General features: G+C 36.9%; 1 protein-coding gene across 10 annotated transcripts in view; it reads left to right on the top strand.

Annotated features, from left to right (window-relative positions):
* ZGRF1 (zinc finger GRF-type containing 1) overlaps positions 1–12,001 on the top strand; it is a 78,355-nt gene extending 66,354 nt beyond the window's left edge. For 8 of the 10 annotated variants that reach the window (XM_074228678.1, XM_074228679.1, XM_074228683.1 and 5 more), the window contains 7 exons: positions 3,224–3,371; positions 4,505–4,632; positions 5,536–5,659; positions 5,983–6,159; positions 6,288–6,422; positions 7,252–7,513; positions 7,738–12,001. In XM_074228678.1, the coding sequence (XP_074084779.1) occupies positions 3,224–3,371; positions 4,505–4,632; positions 5,536–5,659; positions 5,983–6,159; positions 6,288–6,422; positions 7,252–7,513; positions 7,738–7,841 (1,078 nt within the window). In that variant the 3' untranslated portion in view covers positions 7,842–12,001. The remainder of the gene's footprint in view (positions 1–3,223; positions 3,372–4,504; positions 4,633–5,535; positions 5,660–5,982; positions 6,160–6,287; positions 6,423–7,251; positions 7,514–7,737) is intronic. The other 2 variants (XM_074228680.1, XM_074228684.1) reach the window with 2 other exon arrangements.
* The last annotated feature ends 14,602 nt before the right edge of the window (positions 12,002–26,603 follow it).

Genomic DNA, 26,603 nt, shown 5'->3' on the forward strand with positions numbered 1-26,603 from the left:
AGGAGTACCTGAGTTCAAATCTAGCCTCAGACACTTAATAATTATCTAGCTGTGTGTGGCCTTGGGCAAGCCACTTAACCCCATTGCCTAGCAATAGCCTAAAATAAACAAATAAATAAATTTGAGATCATTGAAAGACTGATGCAGTCTCCCAAATAAAATTTAGCCATTTGTAATATTCCTGTTTAATTTTGGACCATTATCCATATGTAGTATTTTCCCTGAGCTGTCCATCCAACTTTTGAGTTTATTTTAATATTCTTGTCTAATGGAATCATTGACTTCTCATTGGTTCATGCTGATTTTCTGAGTTTCTTGTTTAGTCCAGGTTTTGTTCCTTTTATGCCAGATGGTTAATATCCTTTCCAATTCTTCAATAACTTATTTCTTTTCCAGTTTTCCCCCAACACCTTCATTTCATTTATTTTTTAAAAAAACTTTTCAACTCTTAGTTTCACCTTTTCTAGGACTTTTAGTTGAATTTTTGCCCAACCTGTGTTATCCTTTGCAGCACTGCTCATAGTTGCTTTAGTGATTTTCTTCTTCTGAGTTTGTGTCTTGAGTGTTCCTGTTACCATAGTAGGTTTTTAATTTTTTTTTGTTTCCTCATTTTCCTGACCTACATCTTGACTTCAGACTTGACATTAGGGGCCAGGTTCTGTGTATTTCTTTTCTTTTTTTTTTTAATTCATTATTTTTGCCCATCTGTTAATAAATTAATCTTTTCATTTGGGCTGAGACATTTTGGTATTTCAAAACAAACATTTTGAAAGAGCACAGAAAAAGTGTCATTATGTATATTAATATGTTTACTACATTTTGTTTTGGGGATTTTGATGTGCAAGGCCCTATTGAAATGCAAGAGAGGTTTCCATCATTGATTTTAGTACTAAAAATAAGATGCAGTCATGCTCCTTCCTCCTCCCCCTTTGAGTAATTGTATGATACACAGCTAAATGATAAGAAAAACAGAATGCTAAAAAGCTGCTCTGGGTAGATGTCCCAGTCTTGGCCAGTCGAGGCCATCCAGGCGGGGGGGGGGGGGGAGGAAATGAGAGGAGACAAGAATGATCTGGGGGGAGAGGAGAGGGAAGGGAAGACAAGTAGACAAAAGACAAATTGCCTGTGAAGAGTTCTCTATGATTCCAAAGGGATAACTTTCTTTCAAGCCTACCGCAAATGGTTTCACAAGAGCTAGAGACTAAATTTTTCCAAGGGGAAAAGCAAACTGACCCTACATCAACTCTTCTGTCTCATAAAAGGAAGTGATGTTTTTTTTTAAGGTTTTTGCAAGGCAAACGGGGTTAAGTGGCTTGCCCAAGGCCACACAGCTAGGTAATTATTAAGTATCTGAGACCGGATTTGAACCCAGGTACTCCTGACTCCAGGGCTGGTACTTTATCCACTATGCCACCTAGCCGCCCCAGAAGTGATGTTCAAGATTGGCACAGGCTCTGTGTATTTCTTGAGGGAAGGTCTTTGCTTGAATAGGAGTGTTGAGCAATGTGTATTCCATGAGCTCAGGGATAGACTGGGAACCTGCAAGCTTTCAGTGCTCCCAAAGTGATGGTTTTTGATCAGGTCTGAGCTCTGTAAGATCCTGATCTGGGCTTGTGTCTAAGTAGTAGTAGACCCTGCTGTACTTAGCCACTCTGCCAGCTGGGAAGCTCTGACAACTCATGATGTTGACAGAGCCACAGACTTCTCTTTGGAAGCTGCTGGCCACATGTTTCAATCTGAGCTTGAAGCAAGGGGCTTCTCTTTATCCTGGGTCTTTGAGCTTCCCAGCTGCTCTCTGCTGGTGGTGACTTCTTACGCCAAGAGGCCTCCCTGACTATGTGAACTGGAACTAGACTGCTCAATGGCACCTCTTCCTTCACCTTGCACCTCTTGCCCTGTTACTCAGCCTCTCCTTGCCCTGAAGTGTTCTAGGTTCAGTTATCAGGGTCTATAGACTTCTCTATCTCCCTATGCTGACTGGATTTTTGATTCAAGCTCTCAGTTATTTATGTGGCAGTGAAGATGTAAACACTGGAGAATCAACTGGAAAACCTGCTTTTCCCTTTTACACATTTTCATCATGATCATTCTTCATATATGCATAGACATTTCTCATAAAAATTTTATTGATATGTTATAATTCTTATAAATATTTTTATAGAGAAAACCAGGCATATAGGCCAAGAGTTAATTATGTCTTCACTATTGGGTTTTTTTGGGTAATAAAGCAATTTTATATTCCCCAGTCTCTTGAAATGTTCCTGCCTTTAAGATATATTGAAATTCAGTCCTTGAGAACTTTAAAGTTATGTTAAGTTCAACCACTCTTCTCTGTCATTTTTTTTTTAGTTCTAATGTACTTCTTCATAAATCACATCACGTTCCTTTATGTGGGGGTTCACTATCATTGAGGAAGAAAACATCACAAGATCCTAGATTTAGATTTTGAAGCAAATGAGTTAGAAGTTGTCTTGTCTAGCCCCTTCATTACACAAATAAGAAAAATCAGGCCTGTAATTTGAAGTCATGTATTTTTAAGTAATAATTATGGGAAGTGGTAGAACCATTGTTTTTGGACTCCAAATCGTGCACTCTTTCCCCTTCACAGAGCTAACTTGATAGTCAAAGCTATAAAATCATTTTATATTGTACTTTCCATTTCATTTGTAAATGTTCTTGGAATGATCTGGCTTAAGCAGTCTTGTACTACAGTTTCAACAGACTTTGTCATTTCTTGGTGCTCACAGTTTTTGAGGCAAAGATTTTGCTTTAATCCTATGTTGTCCTTAGTTTCCATCTTTCTCTACTTATCAAGAATTTTAAATTTGAATTTAAATTTTAAATAAATTAAAAAAATTTTAATCAGTGTTTTCATTTTTGCTGATGCTGATTAAAAGAATAGAAATCCATGTCATTCTTAGATACCATTTTCTTAACTACTTATTTCCTTGTCAGTTATGCTTTTTTGATCTGCCTGAGTCTCTGCCATTTCAGTCAGCAGCAGTGGTAAAAATACTGTGCTCCTAGAGAACACAGTTTCTTGTCCAGTACTTTATAATTTCCAGAATGCTACACAGTTTCCTTCTGGTGGCATCATTCAGTCCTACACAAATCATTGGAAAGGGGCAATGTGGTTATTAGGTTTGACAAGTCTTAGGAGTTCTTCACATAAAAGCTATTATTAATTCAGCTTATCTCTGTTGTGTTGATTTTTGTCCTTAAGTTTGCATGCTGGCTTAGGAAGTGAAAATGAGCAATTAAAGGAGCTACATGCACTGATGAAAGAAGATCTGACACCTGTAGAAAAAATATATGTGAGAAAAAGTATCGAACAACATAAACTGGGTACTAATAGAGCTTTGCTGAAGCAGGTACCAATCAATTAAGAATCATTTATTAAGTAATGTGTTAAATACTGGTGCTTCAAAAATATAATGTATATTAACATATCACTAAACATTTTATTGAATTGTTTTTAATATAATATTTTAAAATTTGATAAAAATTTCCCTTCAGCTTTCCTTAGGAACCTCAAACTAGTCTATTGTAATGCATTTTTTGAGATATTTTGTATTTATTACAAAATAAAAAGGTAAGAAAAATAGAATTAGAAGAGAAGAAAGTTCTCCACTTAAAAACACAAAATATGGGGCAGCTAGGTGGTGCAGTGGATAGAGCACTGGCCCTGGAGTCAGGAATACCTGGGTTAAAATCTGGCCTCAGACACTTAATAATTACCTAGCTGTGTGGCCTTGGGCAAGCCACTTAACCCCATTTGCCTTGCAAAAATCTAAAAAAAAAAAATACCATATTAACATCCAATAAGTGGGTATCTGTTTTCCGGTTCATGAATGTATTATGCTTTATCTTGATAAAATTATTTTGAAAATGTAATTTCCTTTAAAGTATGCAACACTTGTGCAGTTACACGCAACATAAAACATTCCATTGCACTCACTCTATTTTCCATATAGTCTGTTCTTACTGAGCATCTCTTGGGTTTCTATATATTCCTCTCATCTATCCAGTATTGATCTGTAATCAAGGTAAAATTTGTTATATTAAGATTCCATACAATTAACTGCTTTATTTGAATTGTAAATAAAGGATAATTCATGAACTTTCATTACTCTTCTTTGTTGTGAACTTAAACCTGGGGGGATGAGAGGTATTATGCATATTGCATATATTCAACTACATTTGAAAGGCTAAAATATTTGTATTATGTCATATTTGATATTTTAATGTAATTATTTTAAAGGCTTCAAAACACTTTATATTCCCATTTTTATTAATAGCCCTATAAATTAAGTAGCAAACAATCCTGCTATTTCCATTTAAAATGTGGAGATAATGAAACTTTATTGGTCAGAATTTCAGATTGTCATTAAGCAGTCTCAAATTAGAATTTTGATTCTGTACTGCAATTTTTGATAGCCCTTCAATGATGTTTATATGTCAATGTTTTCTAATTATTAATAGATTCATTTTTTTTGAAATACAGGTACAAGTAGTTGGAGTAACCTGTGCAGCCTGCCCATTCCCATGCATGAATAATCTTAAATTTCCAGTAGTCATATTGGATGAGTGCAGTCAGATGACAGAACCTGCTTCACTCTTGCCCATTGCAAGGTAATTAAAAATTTTCTGTTTTTAAAAAAACAACTTTAAAATTCCACAATCTTGAAGATTATTAGCAATTCAGATCTCATTATTGAAGTAAGAGAAAGGGAGGCAACATGTTAAGAGTGTAATGAGTGCTAACTCTCAAATTAGAAGGTCTACTTTCAAATCCTACTTGATGCTACTTATACGATCTTAGAGAAATCTCTTATCCTCTTGGTACTCAGTTACTTCTATCTGCAAAATGAGGTTGAACGAGATGATTTCTGAGGTTCCTTCCAGTTCCAGGTCTGTCATTATTGGTCCCGAAGATTCATCTTCACTTAAAAGAGTCTTCTTCCATTCTACAAATTTAAACTTATTCTGGTTTTGAGGCTGTAGAATAGTATAATTCTTACCTTTTTTGTGTTTCATAGCTCCGTTTGGAAGTGCAGAGAAGCTAATGGACCTCTTCTCAGAATAATCTTTAAATGCAAAAAATTACTATAAAGGAAACCAATTATGTAGAGATACAGCTATCAAAATATTAAAAAGACAAGTTCATGGACTTTGAGTTAAGAACCCTTGCATTAGAACAAGAAAAACAACTTGATAGTAAATGAAAATTATCTCTTTTTTCTTTAATATGTGTATTTTTATTTGAACTGGTGTTAAAGTGAGTATACAATAAAGCTCCTCCCCCCAAGTACTAGCAAGGTTGTGCCTTCATAAATTTAAGACTGTATCCATATCTATATATATAATGTGTGCTTATATTTTAGCTGTGTGTGTGTGTGTGTGTGTGTGTGTGTGTGTCCGTGTCCTAAGAAGGCCAGTGTGAGTTATCTGTTCATTACTTGAATTTGTTTTAGAGAAATATTTTTTCAGTCAACTTGATTTAAGTTTTATGATTTTTTGAAATTTTTGTGTTAGGTTTGATTGTGAAAAACTAGTTCTTGTTGGAGATCCCAAGCAGCTACCTCCCACTATTCAGGGTTCAGAAAGTGCTCATGATAGTGGATTGGAACAGACTCTCTTTGACCGGCTTTGCTTAATGGTATGTAAAGTTGTCCAAAGAAATTTTATGGCATATAATAAAAAGTTTTGGTGCTTGCAGAGGAACTTATATTTGGGAAAACAAAATGTCTACATTTGAAAAAGCACACTTAGGAAACAATGTAATGAGGGCACATTCAGATGAAGTGCAGCTTCAGTTTGGTGAATCACAGTGGGTTGGGGCATGTTTGTTTAACAACAGTAAATCTTTAACCTGAAATTTGGCAAAAAAATTCCTTTAAACATTATTATTCCTTTTAATTGGAAAACATAGATTTGTTGGGTTTTTAATCTATCTTGTTTTTCTACATTTAAACTCTATAGGGTCATGAAGCAATTCTACTGAGAACTCAATATCGTTGTCACCCTGCTATTAGTGCTATAGCAAATGACCTCTTCTATGAAGGAAATTTAAAAAATGGCATTTCGGAAATTGAAAGGAGCCCTTTATTGGATTGGTTACCAACTCTGTGTTTCTATAATGTCAAAGGAATTGAACAGGTAAATAGCAATTTTAATTTCCAGCAGAGGCTAGGTTCTTAAAAATTTTTCTAATCTCCACAAAATTTTGCTTATAAAATTGGTTGGATTTTCATGGATTGTAATTTAAGACCTATTTCCTATTCCAGATTGAAAGGGATAACAGCTTCCATAATGTAGCAGAAGCTGCTTTTACACTCAAGCTTATTCAATCACTGATTGCAAGTGGAATAGAAGGATCCATGATTGGGGTGATAACATTATACAAATCACAGATGTACAAGGTTTGTATTGCACTCTTAGCCAAATGTGACCATAAAACCTTCCTATTTGATCTATTTATATTTTATATAAATGTATTTATATTTTATGCCAATATATTTATATTTTATACCAATTTTCCATCTTTGTTTTTCAAAATCTATTGTTACTTACAGGACTGTAACTTAAATGTTCTGGTTTTGCTCCAAATGATCTGGCTTTTTGTCTCTTTAATTAAATATAAGTCTAACAAGGTTTAATTAAATTCATTTTACAACTGTTACAAAAAGAATGCAAATAAACAAATTAGAGGGGAGAGAGTGTGGTACATGCTTTATGTTTTGAAGCAGATGGTATTGAAGTAGAATGGTTTTCAAAAATGAATTTTCATTATTACATTTCTGCAGCAAATCAAGGATAGACCTTATATATTAATGTAAACATGTTGAAGTACTTTTAAAAAAAATCTGTTTTCATTTGTAGTGTTTCCATCTGCTCAAAATTTGTATGTACAGAAAAATTCTATTATCAATGGATGATTGAATAGTTCTGATTTTGTCCTGTAATTAGTATTGTTTGCCCAACTAAATTCAGAGGTGATTTTAGCCCCATAAGTTAGGGCTGCAAAGGGATAAAAAATTACAAATTGTCCACTACTGACTAGAAAAACCAAAATTTTATGTTTGAGCATTGGCACCAGTAACTGTAGGGTTTTATGACCTATGCTTCAGGGAGGTTTCTCCTGTAGGCTGAGTGTGAGCAGAATTCTTCAGTATCCTACCCAGAGACCTCAAAGAGTAGCTTCCAAAACAAGAACCTTTTAAAGAACAATCATTCTTCTCTCTTCTGTAGCTTGGTACTCTACTTAGCGATGTGCATTGTGACCACTCTCATCTCAAAGCCATCCAGGTATCCACCGTTGATGCCTTTCAGGGTGCGGAGAAGGAGATCATCATCCTGTCCTGTGTAAGAACTAAGCAAGTTGGATTCATTGACTCAGAAAAGAGAATGAATGTTGCTCTGACAAGAGGGAAAAGGCACTTATTGATTGTGGGGAATTTGGACTGTTTGAAGAAGAACAGACTGTGGGGACGGGTGATCCAACACTGTGAAGGTAAAGTGGGAAAATGAAAAATTTACCAATATGAAATTAAACTTGTTTTCTGGAAGATTTTTCTTCCTTGAGAAAAAAAATGCAATACTGTTTTCAGTATGATTCAGATCCGATTATAATTTTTCTCTCAAACACTGAAGTTGATTTCACTGTCCTAGGAAGTTCTGCCAATATGCCTTTTATGAAATAAAGACCAATGTCCTTTGCTTTTTCTTTTTTTTCAGGAAGAGAGAAGGGATTACAGCATTCAAGTGAATGTGAGCCAGACTTAAACCTCCTTCTTAAAAGTTATTTGGATAAAAAGGCAGAAGAAAGAGGAAAAAAATAAAAAAGAGAACTCCAAAAACAAACATCTTTCACAAAAAGTCATGATATAGACTGCTATTTATGTAAATTAAAAGGTATTTGATAACAGTTTTTTCATTATTAGAAAATTATGAATACAGGAAATGTATTCTACTCTCCTTATTTTACCTTTAGATGAGAGTCAAATGTAAATAAATATAAATTGTAAATAAATCAATAATGCTTTCAAACTTAAGAAATATAAATTATTTACCATGATGTAAGTGATGGTATGGAAGAGAATATAAAATACTATAATCTATTAACTTTTTGAGGTATTAATGTTTCTTAAATTGCATAGGATTATAAAACTTCTGAAGTAATTGTTTCTAAAGTCTGTGTCCCCAAACTCTATGTAGTATATTAAGGCTTCTTCAAGGTTCTTTTTTTTTTTTTGACATTTTAACATTTTGTTTTCCAATTATACAATAGTAATATGTACCCATCATTTTTTGCAAGGCTCTGAATTCTACAATCCCCCCCCCCCCCCAATGGCTCTGTCTCTGGGGTGAGTTGCTTTCTTTATCATAAGTCCACCAGAGAAGTTGCTTCAATATTTTTCCCACAGTTGCTATTACTAGCTGTACCTCCACTCTATTTCTCCCCACTCTCATTTATTCTATTCTTTCTATCCTTTCATCCTGACCCTGTCCAAAAATGTGTTGAATCTGAGCACCCTCTCCCTCCATCTTCTCTTTCTTCTATCACCTATTCCCCCATTCCCCCTCATCCTGTCATTTTCCTCCCATCCTTCTCCAGGGCAAGACAGATTTCCTCACCCTATTAAGTGTGTATGTCATTTCCTCCTTGAGCCATTTCCAATGAGAATGAAGGCTCATTCATTCCCCTTGCCTTCTCCACCTCCACTCCATTGAAAAAGCTTTTTATTCACTCTTATGTGAAATCTCTCAGCTTCTTTATCTCCTTTTCCTTCCTCCCAATACTTTCTCCCATCACCTATTGACTCCATTCCTTTACCACATCATACCATTATATTCTGCTCCTTCCTATGTCCTGTCTATATATGCTCCTTCTAACAGCTTTTTTTTTTTTAGGTTTTTTTGCAAGGCAGATGGGGTTAAGTGGCTTGCCCAAGGCCACACAGCTAGGTAATTATTAAGTATCTGAGACTGGATTTGAACCCAGGTACTCCTGACTCCAAGGCTGGTGCTCTATCCACTACGCCACCTAGCTGCCCCTCTAACAGCTCTTATAAATGAGAAAGTTCATGAGTTATCAATATCTTCTTCCCATCTTCCCATGCAGGAATACAAACAGTTCAACATCATCAAGAGTCTCATAGTTAGTCCCTTTCTACTCCCTCTATGGTTCACCAGAGCCCTGTACTTGGAGATCAAACATTCTGTTTAGCTCTGGTCATCTCAATAGGAAAATTTGAAAGTCCCCTGTTTCATTGAAAGTCTATCTTTGGGGCGGCTAGGTGGCGCAGTGGGTAGAGCACCGACCTTCAAGTCAGAAGTACCTGAGTTCAAATCTGGCTTCAGACACTTAATAATTACCTAGCTGTGTGGCCTTGAGCAAGCCACTTAACCCCATTGCCTTGAAAAATAAAAACAAAAACAAAAAAAAAAGTCCATGTTTTCCCCAAAAGAGGATGTTCACTTTTGCTGGGTAGTTGATTCTTGGTTGTAAACCAAGATCTTTTGCCTTCCAGAATATCATATTCCAATCCCTACGAGCCCTTAATGTAGATGCTGCCAGGTCCTGTGTAATCCTGACTATGGAGCCTCTGTAGTTGAATTGTTTGTTTCTAGAAGCTTTTAGAATTTTCTCTTTGATTTGGGAGTTTTGGAATTTGGCTATAATATTCCTGGAAGTTTTCTTTTGGGATCTCTTGGGGGGTGACTGGTGAATTCTCTTGATTTCTCTTTTACCCTCAGTTTCTAGGATTTCAGGGCAATTTTGCTGTATTATTTCTTGAAAAATGAAGTCTAGGCTCTTTTCCTGGTCGTAGCTTTCAGATAGCCTAATAATTTTTAAATTATTTATTCTGGCTCTGTTTTTGAGGTCAATTGTTTTTTCCAACGAGATATTTCACATTTTCTTCTAATTTTTGGCTTTTTTGGAAGAGTTTTATCTCTTCCTGATTTCTTGCAAAGTCATCAGCTTTCTTTAGTTACATTCTACATTTGAAGGAGTTATTTTCTTTAGAAAGCTTTTTTATCTCCTTTTCCAGCTGGCCAATTCTGTTTTTTAAGGCATTCTTCTCATTTGCCTTTTGTTTTGCTTTTTCCATTAGGCCTAAATTGGTTTATTTTCTTCAGTATTTTTTTGTATTTCTTTCACCCAAGCCTTTGATTTGGTTTTCATAATTTTTCTGCAGTGCTCATTTCTCCTCCCAATTTTTCCTCCACCTCCCTTAATTGCTTTTCAAAGTCTTTTTTGAACTCATCCATAGTCTGAGCCCATTTTTTATTTCTCTTGGAGGTTTTGGATATGGAAGCTTTGATTTTATTGTCATCTGAGTATGTGTTTTGATCTTCCATGGGACTAAAGTAATTCTCTATGGTCAGATTCTTCTTTTTCTGTTGTTTACTCATTTCCTCAGCCCAAGACTAATTTACAACACTTCCAAGGTTTGGGGGGGGATACCCCACTTGGACCTTTATTCTTCCAAAGTTTGTTTTTTAAGGTTTTTGCAAGGCAAATGGGGTTAAGTGACTTGCCCAAGGCCACACAGCTAGGTAATTATTAATTGTCTGAGGCCACATTTGAATTCAGGTACTCCTGACTCCAGGGCCAGTGCTCTATCTACTGCGCCACCTAGCCGCCCCTATTCCTCTGAAGTCTCATCCAGCTTGGTTATTTAGTATGGAATCCCAAAGGGCAATATGTGAGTGTAGGCACCCCAGGGAGAGCAGAGAAATCTCTGCAGGCTTCCCTTACCGTCTCTGGGGATGCAGGCTGCTTTCTCCAAATTCTCACTGCAGATTTTGTGGCCAGTGCTCCTGACTCCACACTCATTCTGGCGTAGCAGATTTCTCTCACCACCACTTCAAGCTGTTGCTGGTGATCTCTTGGCTGGGCTTCAAGGTTATTTTAAAGTTGCTTTTGGGATCCTTATCAAAATCTTTCACAGTACTTGCTCTTGTTTAGCTTATGGGAGGTTGTTACAAGCCTGGTATTTTAGGAGATGGAAAAATAAGGGTAATATGGTGCAATATTTCTTATTACCCTAATTGACAGTTCTACACCTTACAAATAATTCCAAAAAGTGGGGGTTTTTTTGTTGTGTTTTTGCCTGCTTTATTGTTGTTGAGTCATTTAAGTCATGTTTGACTCTTTGTTCCCCATTTGGGGAACAAAGTGTTTTGTCATGTCCTTCTCAGCTCATTTTACAGATTAGGATATTGAAATCAACAGGGTTAAGTTTTGGCCAGAGTCACCTAGTTAGTAAGTGGCTGAGGCTGGATTTCAGCTCATAAAGATGAGTCTTCCTGATTCCAATCCCAGTGCTCTATTTACTGAAGCACCTAGATACTGTTTTGCCAACTTATACATTGCTTGTTGTAAAAAAATAACATAGGCAAATGCAATTTTGATGTTTTTCAAATATTTTTACAATTTTTGCAATTGAACATTATCCTACAGTTATAACTTCATCTAGTAGACTCCTGTATGTCCAATTAAAACAATTTAAAATAAGACCAAAAAAAGTGTGCAGTCTAAACATTTTATAAATTAAAACAATAAATTTTTTATTTTGCTTATACTATTGATGGAAATGAAATTAATTATAAAACATACATAGAAATGTGTAATAAGTCCTATAATATTAATTTCATAATAATAGGAAATAGGTTATTTTGCCTTTCTTTAAATGTAACATGAATTGTCTGGACGGAGGTCTTTCACTATTAATTTTGACAAACTGCTTTAAATTATTAATTATAATTTAAATCATAGGATAATAAATTTGGTGCTGAAAAGAACCTTAGAGGTCATTTAATCCATTTTCTTCATTTTATAACTAACAAAAATTCCATGAAGCAGGAGGAAGGCTACAAACAGAGCTACCTTAAGTGCAATTCCCCTTCCCTTTCCAAATTAGCTTAAGAACTATAATTTGGGCTTATTTTTTAAATTTATTTTTATTAAAGATATTATTTGAGTTTTACAATTCTCCCCCAATCCCGCTTCCCCCACCCCCACCCCCACCCCACAGATAGCATTCTGTCAGTCTCTACTTTGTTTCCATGTTGTACCTTGATCCAAATTGGGTGTGATGAGAGAAAAATTATATCCTGAAAGAGAACAGAATTCTCAGAGGTAACAAGATCAGACAATAAGATATCTGTTTTTTTTTTCTCCCCTAAATTAAAGGGAATAGTCCTTGTACTTTGTTCAAATTCCACAGCTCCTCATCTGGATACAGATGGTACTCTCCCTTGCAGACAGCCCCAAATTGTTCCCAATTGTTGCACTGATGGAATGAGCAAGTCCTTCAAGGTTGAACATCACTCCCATGTTGCTGTTAGGGTGTACAGTGTTTTTCTGGTTCTGCTCATCTCATTCAGCATCAGTTCATGCAAATCCCTCCAGGCTTCCCTGAATTCCCACCCCTCCTGGTTTCTAATAGAGCAATAGTGTTCCATGACATATATATACCACAGTTTGCTAAGCCATTCCCCAATTGAAGGTCATTTACTTGATTTCCAATTCTTTGACATCACAAACAGGGCTGCTATAAATATTTTTGTACAAGTAATGTTTTTACCCTTTTTCCTCATCTCTTCAGGGTATAGACCCAGTAGTGGTATTGCTGGGTCAAAGGGTATGCACATTTTTGTTGCCCTTTGGGCATAGTTCCAAATAGCTCTCCAAAAGGGTTGGATGAGTTCACAGCTCCACCAACAGTGTAGTAGTGTCCCAGATTTCCCACAACCCTTCCAACAATGATCATTATCCTTCTTGGTTCTATTGGCCAATCTGAGAGGTGTGAGGTGATATCTCAGAGAAGCTTTAATTTGCATTTCTCTAATAATTAATGATTTAGAGCATTTTTTCATATGGCTCCTGGCAATTCTTGACTTTTTATTTCTCCATATGAATTTACTTACAATTTTTTCTAACTCATTAAAGTAATTTTTTGGAATTTTGATTGGTAGGGCACTAAACAGATAGTTTAGTTTTGGTAGAATTGTCATTTTTATTATATTAGCTCTACCTATCCATGAGCAGTTGATATTTGCCCAATTATTTAAATCTAATTTAATTTGTGTGAGAAGTGTTTTATAATTGTTTTCAAAAAGACTCTGAGTCTGTCTTGGCAAATAGACTCCCAAGTATTTTATATTGTCTGAGGTTACTTTGAATGGGATTTCTCTTTCTAGCTCTTCCTGCTGTATCTTGCTAGACATATATAGAAAAGTTGAGGATTTATGAGGGTTTATTTTATAACCTGCCACTTTGATAAAATTGCTAATTGTTTCCAGTAGTTTTTTAGATGATTTCTTGGGATTCTCTAGGTAGATCATCATGTCATCTGCAAAGAGAGTTTTTTCTCTTCCTTCCCAATTCTGATTCCTTCAATTTCTTTTTCTTCTCTAATTGCTGATGCTAACATTTCTAATACAATATTGAATAGTAGTGGTGATAATGGGCACCCTTGTTTCACCCCTGATCTTATTGGGAATGCCTCTAGCCTCTCCCCATTGAATATAATGTTTGTTGATGGTTTCAGATAGATACTGCTCATTATTTTAAGGAACAGTCCATTTATTGCTACACTCTCTAGTGTTTTTAATAGGAATGGATGCTGTATTTTGTCAAAAGCTTTTTCAGCATCTATTGATATGATCATATGATTTCTGATAGGTTTGTTGTTGATATAATTGAGTATACTAACAGTTTTCCTAATATTGAACCAACCCTGCATTCCTGGAATAAATCCTACTTGATCATAATGTATTGTCCTAGTAATGACTTGTTATAATCATTTTGCTAAGATTTTATTTAGCATTTTTGCATCTATATTCACCAGGGAGATAGGTCTATAATTTTCTCTCTCTGGTAGAATTCACTTGTGAATCCATCAGGCCCACTGAGATTTTTTTTTTTAGGGAGTTCAGTAATGGCTTGTTGAATTTCTTTTTCTGAGATATAGGGTTGTTTAGGTATTTAATCTCTTCTTCATTTAACCTGGGCAACTTATATTTTTGTAAATATTCATCCATTTCACTTAGATTATCAAATATATTGGCATAGAATTGGGCAAAATAATTTTGAATTATTACTTTAATTTTCTCCTCATTGGTGGTGAGTTCACCTTTTTCATTTATGATACTAGCAATTTGCTTTTCTTTTTTTTTAATCAAATTGACCAGAGGTTTATCAATGTTATTGGTTTTTTTCATAATACAACTTTTGGTTTTATTTATTATTTCAATAGTTCTTTTGCTTTCAATTTTATTAACTTCTTTAATTTTTAGAATTTCTAATTTGGTACTTAATTGGGGATTTTTTATTTGTTCTTTCTCTAATTTTTTTAGTTGCATGTTTAGTTCATTGATTCCTCTTTCTCCAATTTATTCATATAAGCATTTAGTGCTATAATATATCCCCTGAGAGTTGCTTTGAATAAATCCCATAGGTTTTGGTATGTTGTTTCATTATTATCATTATCTATGATAAAATGGTTAATTCTTTCTATAATTTGTTTTTTGGTCCATTCATTTTTTAAAATGAGGTTATTCTGTTTCCAATTCGTTCTGTGTTTATATCTCCTTGGCCCAGTATTGCATATGACTTTTATTGCATTGTGATCTGAGAAAGATGTATTCACTATTTCTGCCTTTCTGCAGTTGATCATTAGGTTTTTATGTCCTAGTACATGGTCAATTTTTGTATAAGTTCCATATACTGCAGAGAAAAAGGTATATTCCTTTCTATCCCCATTCAGTTTCCTCCATAAGTCTACCATATCTAATTTTTCTAACTATCTATTTACCTCCCTAATTTCTTTCTTGTTTGTTTTATGATTCGATTTATCTAGATCTGATAGCGGGAGGTTGAGGTCTCCCACTAGTAAAGTTTTGCTGTCTATGTCTTCCTGGAATTCTTTCAGCTTCTCCTCTAAGAATTTGGGTGCTGTTCCACTGGGTGCATATATATATTCAATATTGAAATGACTTTATTGTTTAAGGTACCTTTTATGAGGATAAAGTTTCCTTCCTTATCTCTTTTAATGCTATCTATTTTTGCTGCTGCTTTGTCTGAGAAGGATTGCTACCCCTGCTTTTTTTGCTTCAGCTAAAGCAAAATATATTTTGCTCCAACCTTTTACCTTTACTCTATATGTATCTCTCTGCTTCAAATAAGTTTCTTGTAAGCAGCATATTGTAGGATTCTGGTTTTTAATCCACTCTGCTATTTGCTTATGTTTTAAGGGAGAGTTCATCCCATTCACATTCAAGGTTATGATTACTAATTCTTTATTTCCCTCCATGCTATCTTCCCTCTGTTTATATTTTCCCCCTTACCCCCCCTTATCCATATTCCCCAGTCTTTTGTTTCTGAAAACCACCCCCTTCAGTGTGTTTGCCCTCCTATATCATGCCCTCCCCTTTCTTCCCCCTTTCCCTTTTCCCTTCCCTTCCTTTTGTTATTTCCCCTTATTTCCCCCACTCTCCTTCCCTTTCTCTGTCCCCCCTCCCCTTTTCTCCTTTTAATACTTGAAAGGTTAGATGTTTTATAAGTTAACTGAGTATGTGTAGGTTGACTTTAAGCCAAGTCTGATGAGAAGATTCAGGTGTTTCTCCTCTGCTCCCTTCTTCCCCACTATTACCATAGGTTTTTTGTACCTCTTAGTGTAATGAGATTTATCCCATTCAATCCCCTCCCTCCTTTCCCCCTTTTTAGGGCAGTAGTGGTTTTTTTTTAGATCATTCTATCTAAGTCATAGAAAATTCTAAGTGTCTGTCCCTTTTAGTTTTGTATATTCTATCGAATAGAGTCAAAATTCCTGAGAGTTATTAGAATCTTCTCCCAAATGGGGTTAAAGCCAGTTACCTCCCATTAGATAGTAGTCTCATGGATAGGTCATGAATGTCCATCATTTCTGGCTAGGTGTATTCTCTCTGTTAAGAGTTACATTTCTCAAGGTTTATGAGAATCTTTTTTTTTTTTACCCCCATGCTGGGATATAGCCAGTTTCAACTTACTGGATTGCATTTTTTTTTCTTTTACCGCCCCCCCCCCTTTTTTTTTTACCTTTTCATGTATCTCTTGAACCTCCTGTTTGATGCCCAAATTTTCTTTTTAGCTCTGGTCTTTTCATCAGAAATTTTTGGAATTCTTCCATTTTGTTAAATGTCCATCTTTTTCCCTGGAAGAGAAGGCTCAGCTTTGCAGGAAAGTAGATTCTTGGCTGCATTCCAAGCTCCTGTGCTCTTTGAAATATCTCGTTCCAGGCCCTTTGATCCCTTAAAGTTGATGCAGCCAGGTCCTGCATGATCCTTACTGTGGCTCCTTGATATTTAAATTGTTTCTTTCTGGCTTCTAGCAGGATTTTCTCTTTCATCTGATAGTTCTGGAGTTTGGCCACAACATTCCTTGGTGTTTTCATTTTAGGATCTTTTTCTGATGGGGATCGATGTACTCTTTCAATAACTACTTTGCCCTCTGATTCCATAATATCTGGGTATTTTTCCATCACTAGATCCTGTAATATTAAGTCCAGGCTTTTTTTCTCTTCAATGTTTTCAGGAAGTCCTACAATTTTCAGGTTGCCCCTCCTCGATCTATTCTCGAGGTCAGTGGTTTTGTTGATGAGGTATTTTACATTTGCTTCTATTTTTTCTATTTTTTGATTTTGTTTAACTGACTCTTGCTGTCTCATGGAGTCATTAGTTTCTGTAGACCCCATTCTTTTTTTGGGGGAGGAGTTTTCTTCATTAACCTTTTGCAACTCCATTTTTAGTTGGTTCATTCTGCTTTTGAAAGAGCTTTCCATTTGACCATTTGAAGTTTTGAGAGAATTAATTTCTTTTTGCATTTGCCCATTTGGAGATCTGAGAGATTTGTTTTATTGTTGCAAGGTATTAATTGTCTCCCCCAAATTTTCTAGTTGATTTTTAAACTCCTTCCTCATTTCTTCAAGGAAGTCTTTCTGTGCTGAAGACCATATTGTATTCTCCTCAGAGGTTCCAGATCTCTCTGAGTTAGTGTCTTTCCCTTCCAAGGATTTTTCTATGGATCCACCTTTCTGCTGACCCTTCTTCATTTTACTGAGACCTGAGTTTTGGAGGGGCTGGTTCACAGGGGCTTGGGATTGCTAAAGGCTTTACTCACTGAGTGCAGTTTCTCTGTCTGGCCAGTAGGAGTTGTTGGTTGCTTTCTCTGGAGTGTCTGTGACCTTGGTTGAGGCCCTCTCCTTTTCCTTGAAGGGAGGAGTTGGAGGTATTGAATTCGTTTGCCTTCAATCAATGGTGGGCTTTACCCTAGCCTGAGGTCATTCCTCAGCTGGGCTGGTTCTTCTGCTCACACACCTGGGCCTGAGGCAGAAGTAGTTTGCATTTGTTTGTTAGGGGAGCAGTCTGAGTTGTAATGGGACTCAGACCAGAGGAGCCCAGGGATGGTGTCCCCGGCTCCCCTGCTCCAGAATTTTCCCCCCAGCCCTGTCCGGGATCTCCAGGGGGACAGCTCCAACACCAGCACCTCTGCTCCCTCGCAGACTCACGCCCCACGCAGTCCAGCCCCACCTCTGATCCAGCAGGTCTGGCTCTTGGGCCCTTGGACTCCCAGTTCAAATTCAGCTGCTAGTCTGGTTGATAGGGGCTGATCTTCCCTCTGGGCCCAGACTCACCGGCCCGAATTCAGCCACAGCTCCTGCTGGAGACAAATCTTGAGGTAGATGTTCTTTCTTCGGGCTTTTCTTTCTGGGTTTTTTTGAGTCGGATTTCTTTTAAGAGGTTTGTTTCATGTGGTAGATGGGGAAGAGATCAGGAGACTTTAGAACTGTGCCTGTCTTCTCTCCGCCATCTTGGCCGGAAGTCAAAACCTTTTTAATTTAATATAGTCAAAATCAATCATTTTGCAGTTTATGATGTGCTCTCATTCTTGGTTGGTCATAAATTTATCCCCTTTCCATAGATATGATAGAGTATTTCTTGGTCTATTAATTTATCTATGGTATCGTTCCTTATGTCTAAATCCTCTACTCAATTTGATCTTATTTTGGTATAGGGTGTGAGATGTGGATCTATGCCTAGTTTTTGCCATACTATTTTCCAGTTTTCCCAACAATTTTTGTCAAATAGTGAGTTCTTATCCCAGAAACTTAACATTCATTTACTGCAACTTCTTTAGAACCTATCCTAATTCACTGATCCTTTACTCTATTTCTTTTTTTTTTTCCAGAGATAGACTTTTTATTCAAGACAGATAGTGAAGTATCCCTAGGTGCTATGGAGGAAGTGGCCTTGGAAGAACACTAGACAAAGTGAGAGTCCACTGAAGTAGCACCTCCTTGTTCTAGAATATGATACCCAGAGTGCCATTCCTTGCTGGGAAGTAGGGTATAAAGGTCTTAGAGCAAGCAGTTTGTAGTCACTTAATCCAAGGGGAAGATTCCAGAAGAAGAAATAAGGAAAGGACGTTGAGAACAGCATTGGGTTAGCAGTTCCACTAGTCCAGATTCTTATGCCAGAATGTATTATAGGTCTTCCAGTAATCAAGTCTCTCAGTTCTTTGCATGATCTTCTTAACATCAGTAATGTCTTCATCCACGAATTTAGAGCAATGAATGCCACAGACACTTTTCACTACAATCTTCCTGCTTTTCAACATACCAACCATTGTTGTTGATCTGGAATATTCCACATTCAGTGCTGCCGTTGTTATCAACCTTATTATGGGTGCTAAAGCCAGTGCTATGGAATATGGTACAAGTAAATTCAGCCATAGGAACATAGATATCCAATTTTTGTTCCTCGCTTTCTGGATAAATTCACGTTTGTTGAGATTTTTGGCCAGGGTGGTTGGAAGCATGATGTTGAGCAGGAGCAAAGGGAACAAAGACATCATTTTGGCTGCTTCAGGGGTCTGGGCCCTTACTCTATTTTTTGAATAGTACCAGCCAATTTTGATGACTGCCACTTTATAGCTAGGTCACCTTCCTTTACATTTTTTTCCCCAATAGTTCCCTTACTATTCTTGCCCTTTTTTTTTTGCTCCAGATGAATTTTGTTACTATTTTCTAGTTCAGTAAAGTAGTTATTTGGTAGTTTGATTGGTAGACATTGATTAAGTAATTCAATTTGGGTAGAATTGTCATTCCCCTCAAAACTGCCTTGGCTATATCCCATAAATTTTGGCATGATGCTTCATTATTATCATTTTCTTGGATATAATTATTATTTCTATTATTTGCTATTTGATCCACCCATTATTTAAGATAAAGTTATTTAATTTCTAATTAGTTCTTGATTTATTTTTCCATGATCCATTTTTCCATGTAATTTTTATTGCATCATGGTCTGAAAAGTATATATTTATTATTATTTCTCCCTTTCTGTATTTGATTATAAGTTTTTTTGTGCCCTAGTACATGGTCAGTTTTGGTGTAGGAGCCATGTACTGCCAAGAAAAAAAGTATATTCTTTCCTATTCCTATTAAATTTTCTCCAGAGGTCTATCATACCTAAGTTTCTTGTTTATTTTGTTGCTATATTTATCTAGTTTTGAGACAGGGAGATTGAGGTCTCCCTTATTAAAGTTTTGCTTTAATATCTATGGCTCCCTGTAATTCTCTCAGCTTTCCCTCTAGGAATTTGGATGCTATACTATTAGGTGCATACATGTTTGGTAATGATATAGCTTCATTATCAATGGTGCCTTTTAAGAAGATGTAGTTTCCTCCCTCATCCCTTTTAATAAGATTGATTTTTGCTTTTTTCTTTATCTGAGATTAGGATTGCTACCCCAGGTTTTTTTACTTCAGCAGAGGCATAATATATTTTGCTCCAACCTTTTGCTTTATCTTTTACCTTTACCCTGTGTGTATCTCTCTGCTTCAGATGTGTTTCTTGTAAACAGCATATTATAATACTCTGGTTTTTAAGCCATTCTTCTGTCTGTTTGTTTTATGGGACAGTTTATCCCATTCACGTTTACAGTTAAGATTACTAGTTCTGTATTTCCCTCTATGCTATCTTTCTTCATTTATATTTTTCTCTTTGCTTTTCTCTTATTCCTCCTCACCAAAATTTTACCACCTTTCTCTTTTGACTTATTTGGGGGGGGTATTAAAACAGTTGTTATTCTTTTTTTTTAATTTACATTTTAAATTTATTTTTACATTACTAAAATACTCTCATTGTAAGTGTAAACATAATCCCCCTCGCTCAAAAAAATAAAACATTTTTTGATAAATAAAGTGAAAGAAAGGAAAAGAATATGCTTCAGTCTGTGTTCCAATACCATCAGCTCTATCTGTATGGTGGATTGTATTCTTTCTAAGTCCATCAGAGAAGTTACTTCCACAGTTGATGTTCCTGATTGTAATTCCCTCCATCCATTTCTCCCCACTACCAATTATTATATCTTCTCTCTCCTTTTGCTCTGTCCCTCATCAAAAGCGTGCTGTGAGACAGCCAAGTGGCACAGCAGGCAGAGCATCAGCCCTAGGGCCAAGAGGCCCCAAGCCAACATCCCACTCCAGAGACCCAGTACCCACTCATCCCCATGGTCTCAGACAGGCCATCCAATCCCACCATCTTGCAAAAAGTAAAAATGAAAATGTACTGTCTCTGACTATCCTCTCCCATGATCTACCCTCTCCTCTTTTCCCTACCTCCCTCCTCCCTTACCCTACCCCCTTTCTCTTGTTTTTTATTCTAGATTTCTGTGCCCTATTGAGTATTTATGTTTACTTTCTGAGCCATATATGTTGTTGCTTTTCTGAGCCATTTCCAATGAGAATGAAGCTCCCTCGTTCCACTCTCACCTTCCCTTCTGTACCATTGCAAAAGCTATTTCTTGACTCTTTCACATGAAATATCTTAGTCTGTTCTACCTCTCTTTTCTTAACCATTTCCTTTTCACCCAATTCCTTTATTTTTGAAATATACTGTTGTGGCTTGCTTCCTTGGGGCCCACAGCGGCGACCTCCCTCCAGGAGGGGAGCTGAGAATAAGGAGTCAAGCCACTACTGCCTTATGCCTCCAGCTCAATTTTATTATTGCTTAGCTATTACATATATACTGTTAGGTCTTCTGGGGTAGAACAAAGAATAATGAGGTAATTGTTAGGTGAGTGCAAGCGATGTGTAGGTGCAGCTTCTTGCATTACAGGATAGGACGGTACGTTAGGGAGGAGATGATAAGGCACAGCTGTGTCTAATGCTCTTGGTCAGTGGGGCGGAATGTCCAGCTCCCAAGGACTCCAGCTCACCTTATCTCTCAGGGTGACAAGCCAGCTCCCGAGACTGCCCAGGTGGTGGTTTACTTGGAGATGATTTGTGTCATGGCTGTTAGAATAGCCTGTGTACCCACATTATATCTTCAAATTCGATTCTTTCCTGTCCTGTGTCTCAACTATAAAAGCTCCTTCTAACTGCTCTAATAAATGAGAAGATTCATATGAGTATTATCTGTATCATCTTCCCATGAAGGAAACACACAGTTAATTATCCTCAATAAATTTACCCTTCTCACCCTCTCAATGCTTCACCAAAGTCCTGTACTTGAAGATCAAACTTTCTGTTCAGCTCAGGTTGTTTCAACAGGAACATTTGAAATTGCTCTGTTTCACTGAAGGCTCATCTTTTCCCCTGGAAGAGGATGTTCAGTTTTGCTGGGTAGTTGATTCTTGGTTGCATTACAAGCTCTTTTGCTTCCACAATATTAAATTCCAAGCCCTATATGTGATAGTGCTAAGACCTGGGTAATCCTGACTTCAGCACCACAATATTTGGATTATTTTATTCTGTCTGCTTATAGTATTTTCTCTTTGACTTGGAAGTTCTGGAACTTGGCTATAATATTCCTGGGGGATGGATATATATATATATATATATATATATATACACATACACATATACATATATACATATATATATATAAAATATATATGCGCATCTCTTTCAGGAGGAAATTAGGATATCAGGACAATTTTCCTGTTGACATCTTTTTTTTATTTTATTTTATTTTTTTTAGAGTTTTCAAGGCAATGGGGTTAAATGGTTTGCCCAAGGCCACACAGCTAGGTAATTATTAAGTGTCTTGAGGCTGGATTTGAACCCAGGTATTCCTGACTCCAAGACCTGTGCTCTATCCACTGCGCCACCTAGCTGCCCCTAGAAATTCTTTAAAAATGAAGTCAAGGCTCTTTTATTGATCATGACTTTCCGTATCATTGCAGTAGCTCATTGTAATAAAGAAAAATCTTATTATATGAAATATCTTGGCCTATTCCCCCTCTCCTTTTTCTTTCTCCCATTACATTTCCCTTTTTTCTATTGACTCCATTTTTACTCCATATTTTATCCTCGAATTCAGCTTTCTCCTGTGCTTCAACTACAAAAGCTCCCTCTACCTGTTCTATTAACTGAGAAGGTTCATATAAGTATTATCAGTGTCATTTTTCTATGCAGGAATACATGCAGTTCATCCTCATTAAGTCCCTCATATTTCCCCCCTCTCCTCCTATCTCCATGCTTCACCTGAGTCCTGTATCTGATGATCAAACCTTCTGTTCAGCTCTGGCCATTCCAACAGGAGCATTTGAAATTCCCCTGGTTCATTGAAAGTCCATCTTTTTCCCTGGAAGAGGACATTCATTTTTTCTGAGTAGTTGATTCTCAGTTGCATTCTAAGCTCTTTTGCCTTCTGGTATATTATATTCCAAGCTCTACAAGCTTCCAGTGTAGTTGCTGCTTAAGTCGTGGGGCTGCCTCCGGGAGGCTGAAGTTCTTTCGCTCTGGCAGGCCACCCCTCTGGCAGGCCACCCCTCCAACCCCGGGGGAGCAGAGCCTTTCTGCTCTTTTCCAGGTTACCTTGAGTAGGAGGACTGCCTCAGTGGGTCCCTTTGTGGGTTCTGTCTTTCAAAAGTTTAGTTAGAGTCCTTAGTTTAGAAGTTTTATCAGAGAGTGCCTAAGACTTGATCCTTTCTTGTCACCATCTTGGCTCTACCCTCCCTACCATATCCTTTAGGTTCATTTTCTTCAATTATATTTAACCCTTTAATTATCCTAGGAGAAGTAAAGTTCTAAAGATTTAGAAGTGTTTTTTCTTCCCTATTAGGGTTGTATACATTTTTTTTTTTAGGTTTTTGCAAGACAAATGGGGTTAAGTGGCTTGCCCAAGGCCACACAGCTAGGTAATTATTAAGTGTCTGAGACCTGATTTTGAACCCAGGTACTCCTGACTCCAGGGCCGGTGCTTTATCCACTGCGCCACCTAGCCTCCTCGGTTGTATACAATTTGATGGTCTTGACCAACATTTGTTTCCTTTTATTTTATATTTTTCTTCCCCATTTCATTTCATTTAATTTCAGTAGTGTATTTGATGATTGAATTCTCTGTTCAGTTCTGTTTTTTTGTGTTAGGAAATTCTGGAAGTCCTCTATTTTGCTGAATATCTTTGTGTTTGAATTGTTTTCTTTTTTTCTACTTGTGCAATATTCTCTCTTCTCTTTTATTTGAAGGTTCTGGAATTTGGCTATTACAGCCCTTGGAGTTTTTATTCTGGGTGGATTCTGTGGATTTTTTCATTGTTATCTTGTTCTAGTAGATTTGAACAGTTTTCCCTTATAATTTCCTGCATGATGTTTTCCAGGTTCTTTTTTTGGTCCAGGCCTTCTGGTAGTCCAATGATTTGTAGATTATCTTTTCTGGATCTATTTTCCAGATCATTCATTTTCCCTAGAAGGTACTTTACATTTTATTCAATTTTTTTTCAACCTTTTTATTTTGTTTGATGGAATCTTTTAGTCTTGTAGATTCATTGGTTTCTATTTGTTCAATTCTAATTTTTAGGATTTTATTTTCTTCAATTTGCTTCTATGTTTCCTTTTCCAGTTGATTAATTTTACTTTTAACAGTTGATTTCTTTCATCAATTTTTCATAATTTTTGTGCATTACTTTAATTTCTTTTTTCCATTTTTCTTCTTCCTCTCTTCTTTGGTTTTCAAATTCTTTTTTAAGATCCTTGATGAGCTTTTGCATTTGAGTCCAATTTATAGATTGTTTTGATACTTCCCCTGTGAGTGATTTCTTACAGATTTCTTCAATCATGGCATTGTTAGCATCTTTGTCTGTGAAGTAGTTTTCTTATAGTGAGTGCTCTTTTAGCTTTTTTGTTTATCTTTGTTGTTTTATTACTGCTCCTGGGGGATAGGGAGTATGGATCCAAGCTTTTTTTTTTTTTTTTTTTTACTGAGACTGGGCATCTGATCCCTGGTTTGTTGTTGGCCAAGATGTTACCTCTGCAGTCCTGGCCTTGCCTTTGCAGAGGTTTTATTTCCTCCTTCATGTCTAGGTTCTGACTTAATGTGGTTTGTTCCTTACCCAGTCCTTCTTTTACCTTGCTGTTTTCAGGGTTCAGACTTTGTTTGGGGTTGGGATCCTCCCTGCTGGCTTGCTCTCTAGCTGCTGGGACCTCTGCTGTTGGGACCTGGATTATATTGTGGCTAAAAGTCTCTGCTAGCTTTCCCACTCTCCCACCTCCTGGACTTTATTTAACCCCCCCCCCCCCCAAGAGACATATCTTCACTGAAGATCCTTCACCATATCTACAGTTGAAACTTTGAATCTTCTCTTTTTCTTGGTGGGATCTTTATAACATAATCCACACAGATATTAAATTTTCATCCACTTGGTTTTTTCTTGTGAATTGTAGACCTATGAATCTCCCTTAGTGGGTGCTATGGTGTGCTAGGGCTGGATGAAATAAGAAGAATGCCATCTATCTATAGCATCTGGATTACCTTACCATCTCTTAGCAATTCCTCTCATATTTGGATTCTGCACACAACATTTTCTATGACAAGCACCTTAGGCAAGCATATCCCTAGCTTATGCTTTATGATACTGCTGAAAGGACCTTAAACACAATTAAGTACCTTTGTGGTTGCACCTTCCAAGTATTTTTCTGTGATATACATGGTTGACAGTGCAATTTTTTGATTCTTAGGATTTTTTCCCTTAAAATGAAAGGAGAATTTATCAATTTCTATCCTTATTCCTACATTATTAGGCAACAGATACTCTTTCAAATGAATGATTATTTGTGTGTCTATAAATCATGTCCATGGTAGGAAAGGAAAAGGAGAGTTCACAAAAATAAAAGAGCCATGTATCCCTATGAGATTTATTAAAGGCTATTCTTTCTCACTAAATAAACCTTAAAGAGAACTAGAAATAATAAGGCTGCAAATCTTTAAGTCAATGTCAGATCAACTCATGGGAGCTGCTGCTCCAAAGATGACTTTACCTTTTTGATTAAAAAAGCTCTATGTCTGACATAGGCCAGCAGTAATGTTTTACCAGTTTTCCTTCCAACAGTTCTACAATGTTTGCTGGAGAAGCAAGGTATTCCTTTAACCATCTTAAGATCTCTGATTGTGATTGATTGAGGGAAAGGAAAGGAGGGAGAAGAGAGTCTCACTTTCCCCAAGCCAAACTTTCTGGAACCTGTTTTCATAAACAGGGTTTTCATGGCCTCAGCTGGCCTCTGAGGAATTTTTCTAGAAGCCAGGACCCCATTCCTAAAAGGTGGCCCTGAGACATGCCAGAAAAGATACCAAACATTATTCTTAGCCTGAATTTCTGACAACTCTCCACATAAGTCAAACAAACAATTATTTGTTAAAATGCCTCCCATTAGTTAGAGAACCTGTTAGATGTTGGGAAATCAAAGGAAAAATGAAAATTGTCCTTGACTTCAATAAACCTACATTTTTTCATAGGACAGTGACAGCTAAGTGGATAGAGCATTGGCCTTGGAGGTAGGAAGACTGGAGTTTGAGTCTGGTCTCAAACACTTGGCTCTTACTGACTGTGTGACCTTGAGCAAGTCATTTAACTCTGTCTCACATTCAGGGTCATCTCCAGTTGTCCTAATTCATATCTGGCCATTGGCCCCAGATGGCTCTGGAGAAGACAGTGAGGCTGGTGACTCTGCACAGCCCCCCTCACTCAACCCGATTCATGCACTGGTGATGGCATCACCTCCCTAATGTCGTGGTCTTCCTTGAGGACAAAGAACAAACATTATTGTCATGGTAAATGTAACACATAAGGGTATGTAGAGTAAATGCAAAATAGTTTATGGAGAGTGGGCAGGCAGCTGCAACTGGTTTCTATAGAACATGGTGTCTTAGCTGTCTTGAAGTAAATCCAAAACAAGAAAGGGATTCAGGAAGCAAGATGAGGGTGAAGAGTCTGTGCAAAGGTATGGAGCTAGGGTTTGGGGTGCCAGGTATGAGGAGGAACAGAAGGAGAACCAATGTGCCTGCATTATAGAATGGGCATGAAGATGCCGCAGTGGGGCTGAAGGGGTACATCAAGGCAGACTGGGAGGGCTTGAAAAGTCAGGCATAGGCTAAAGGGAGACCTTGGAGAGGGGAGTAACACAACTGTGTGGAGGATGGATTGAAGAGACAAGAGATCAGGTTATGATGGATAAGCCCCTGAAGCAAGATGAGGGCATAGGAGTAGAAGAGACAGATTAAGAAATGTTGTGGAAATGGAAACAGCAAGAATTGGCATTTGACTGACTATG

The sequence above is a fragment of the Macrotis lagotis genome, chromosome 3 (genome assembly GCF_037893015.1).
Source record: "Macrotis lagotis isolate mMagLag1 chromosome 3, bilby.v1.9.chrom.fasta, whole genome shotgun sequence".
Classification (NCBI taxonomy): domain Eukaryota; kingdom Metazoa; phylum Chordata; class Mammalia; order Peramelemorphia; family Peramelidae; genus Macrotis; species Macrotis lagotis.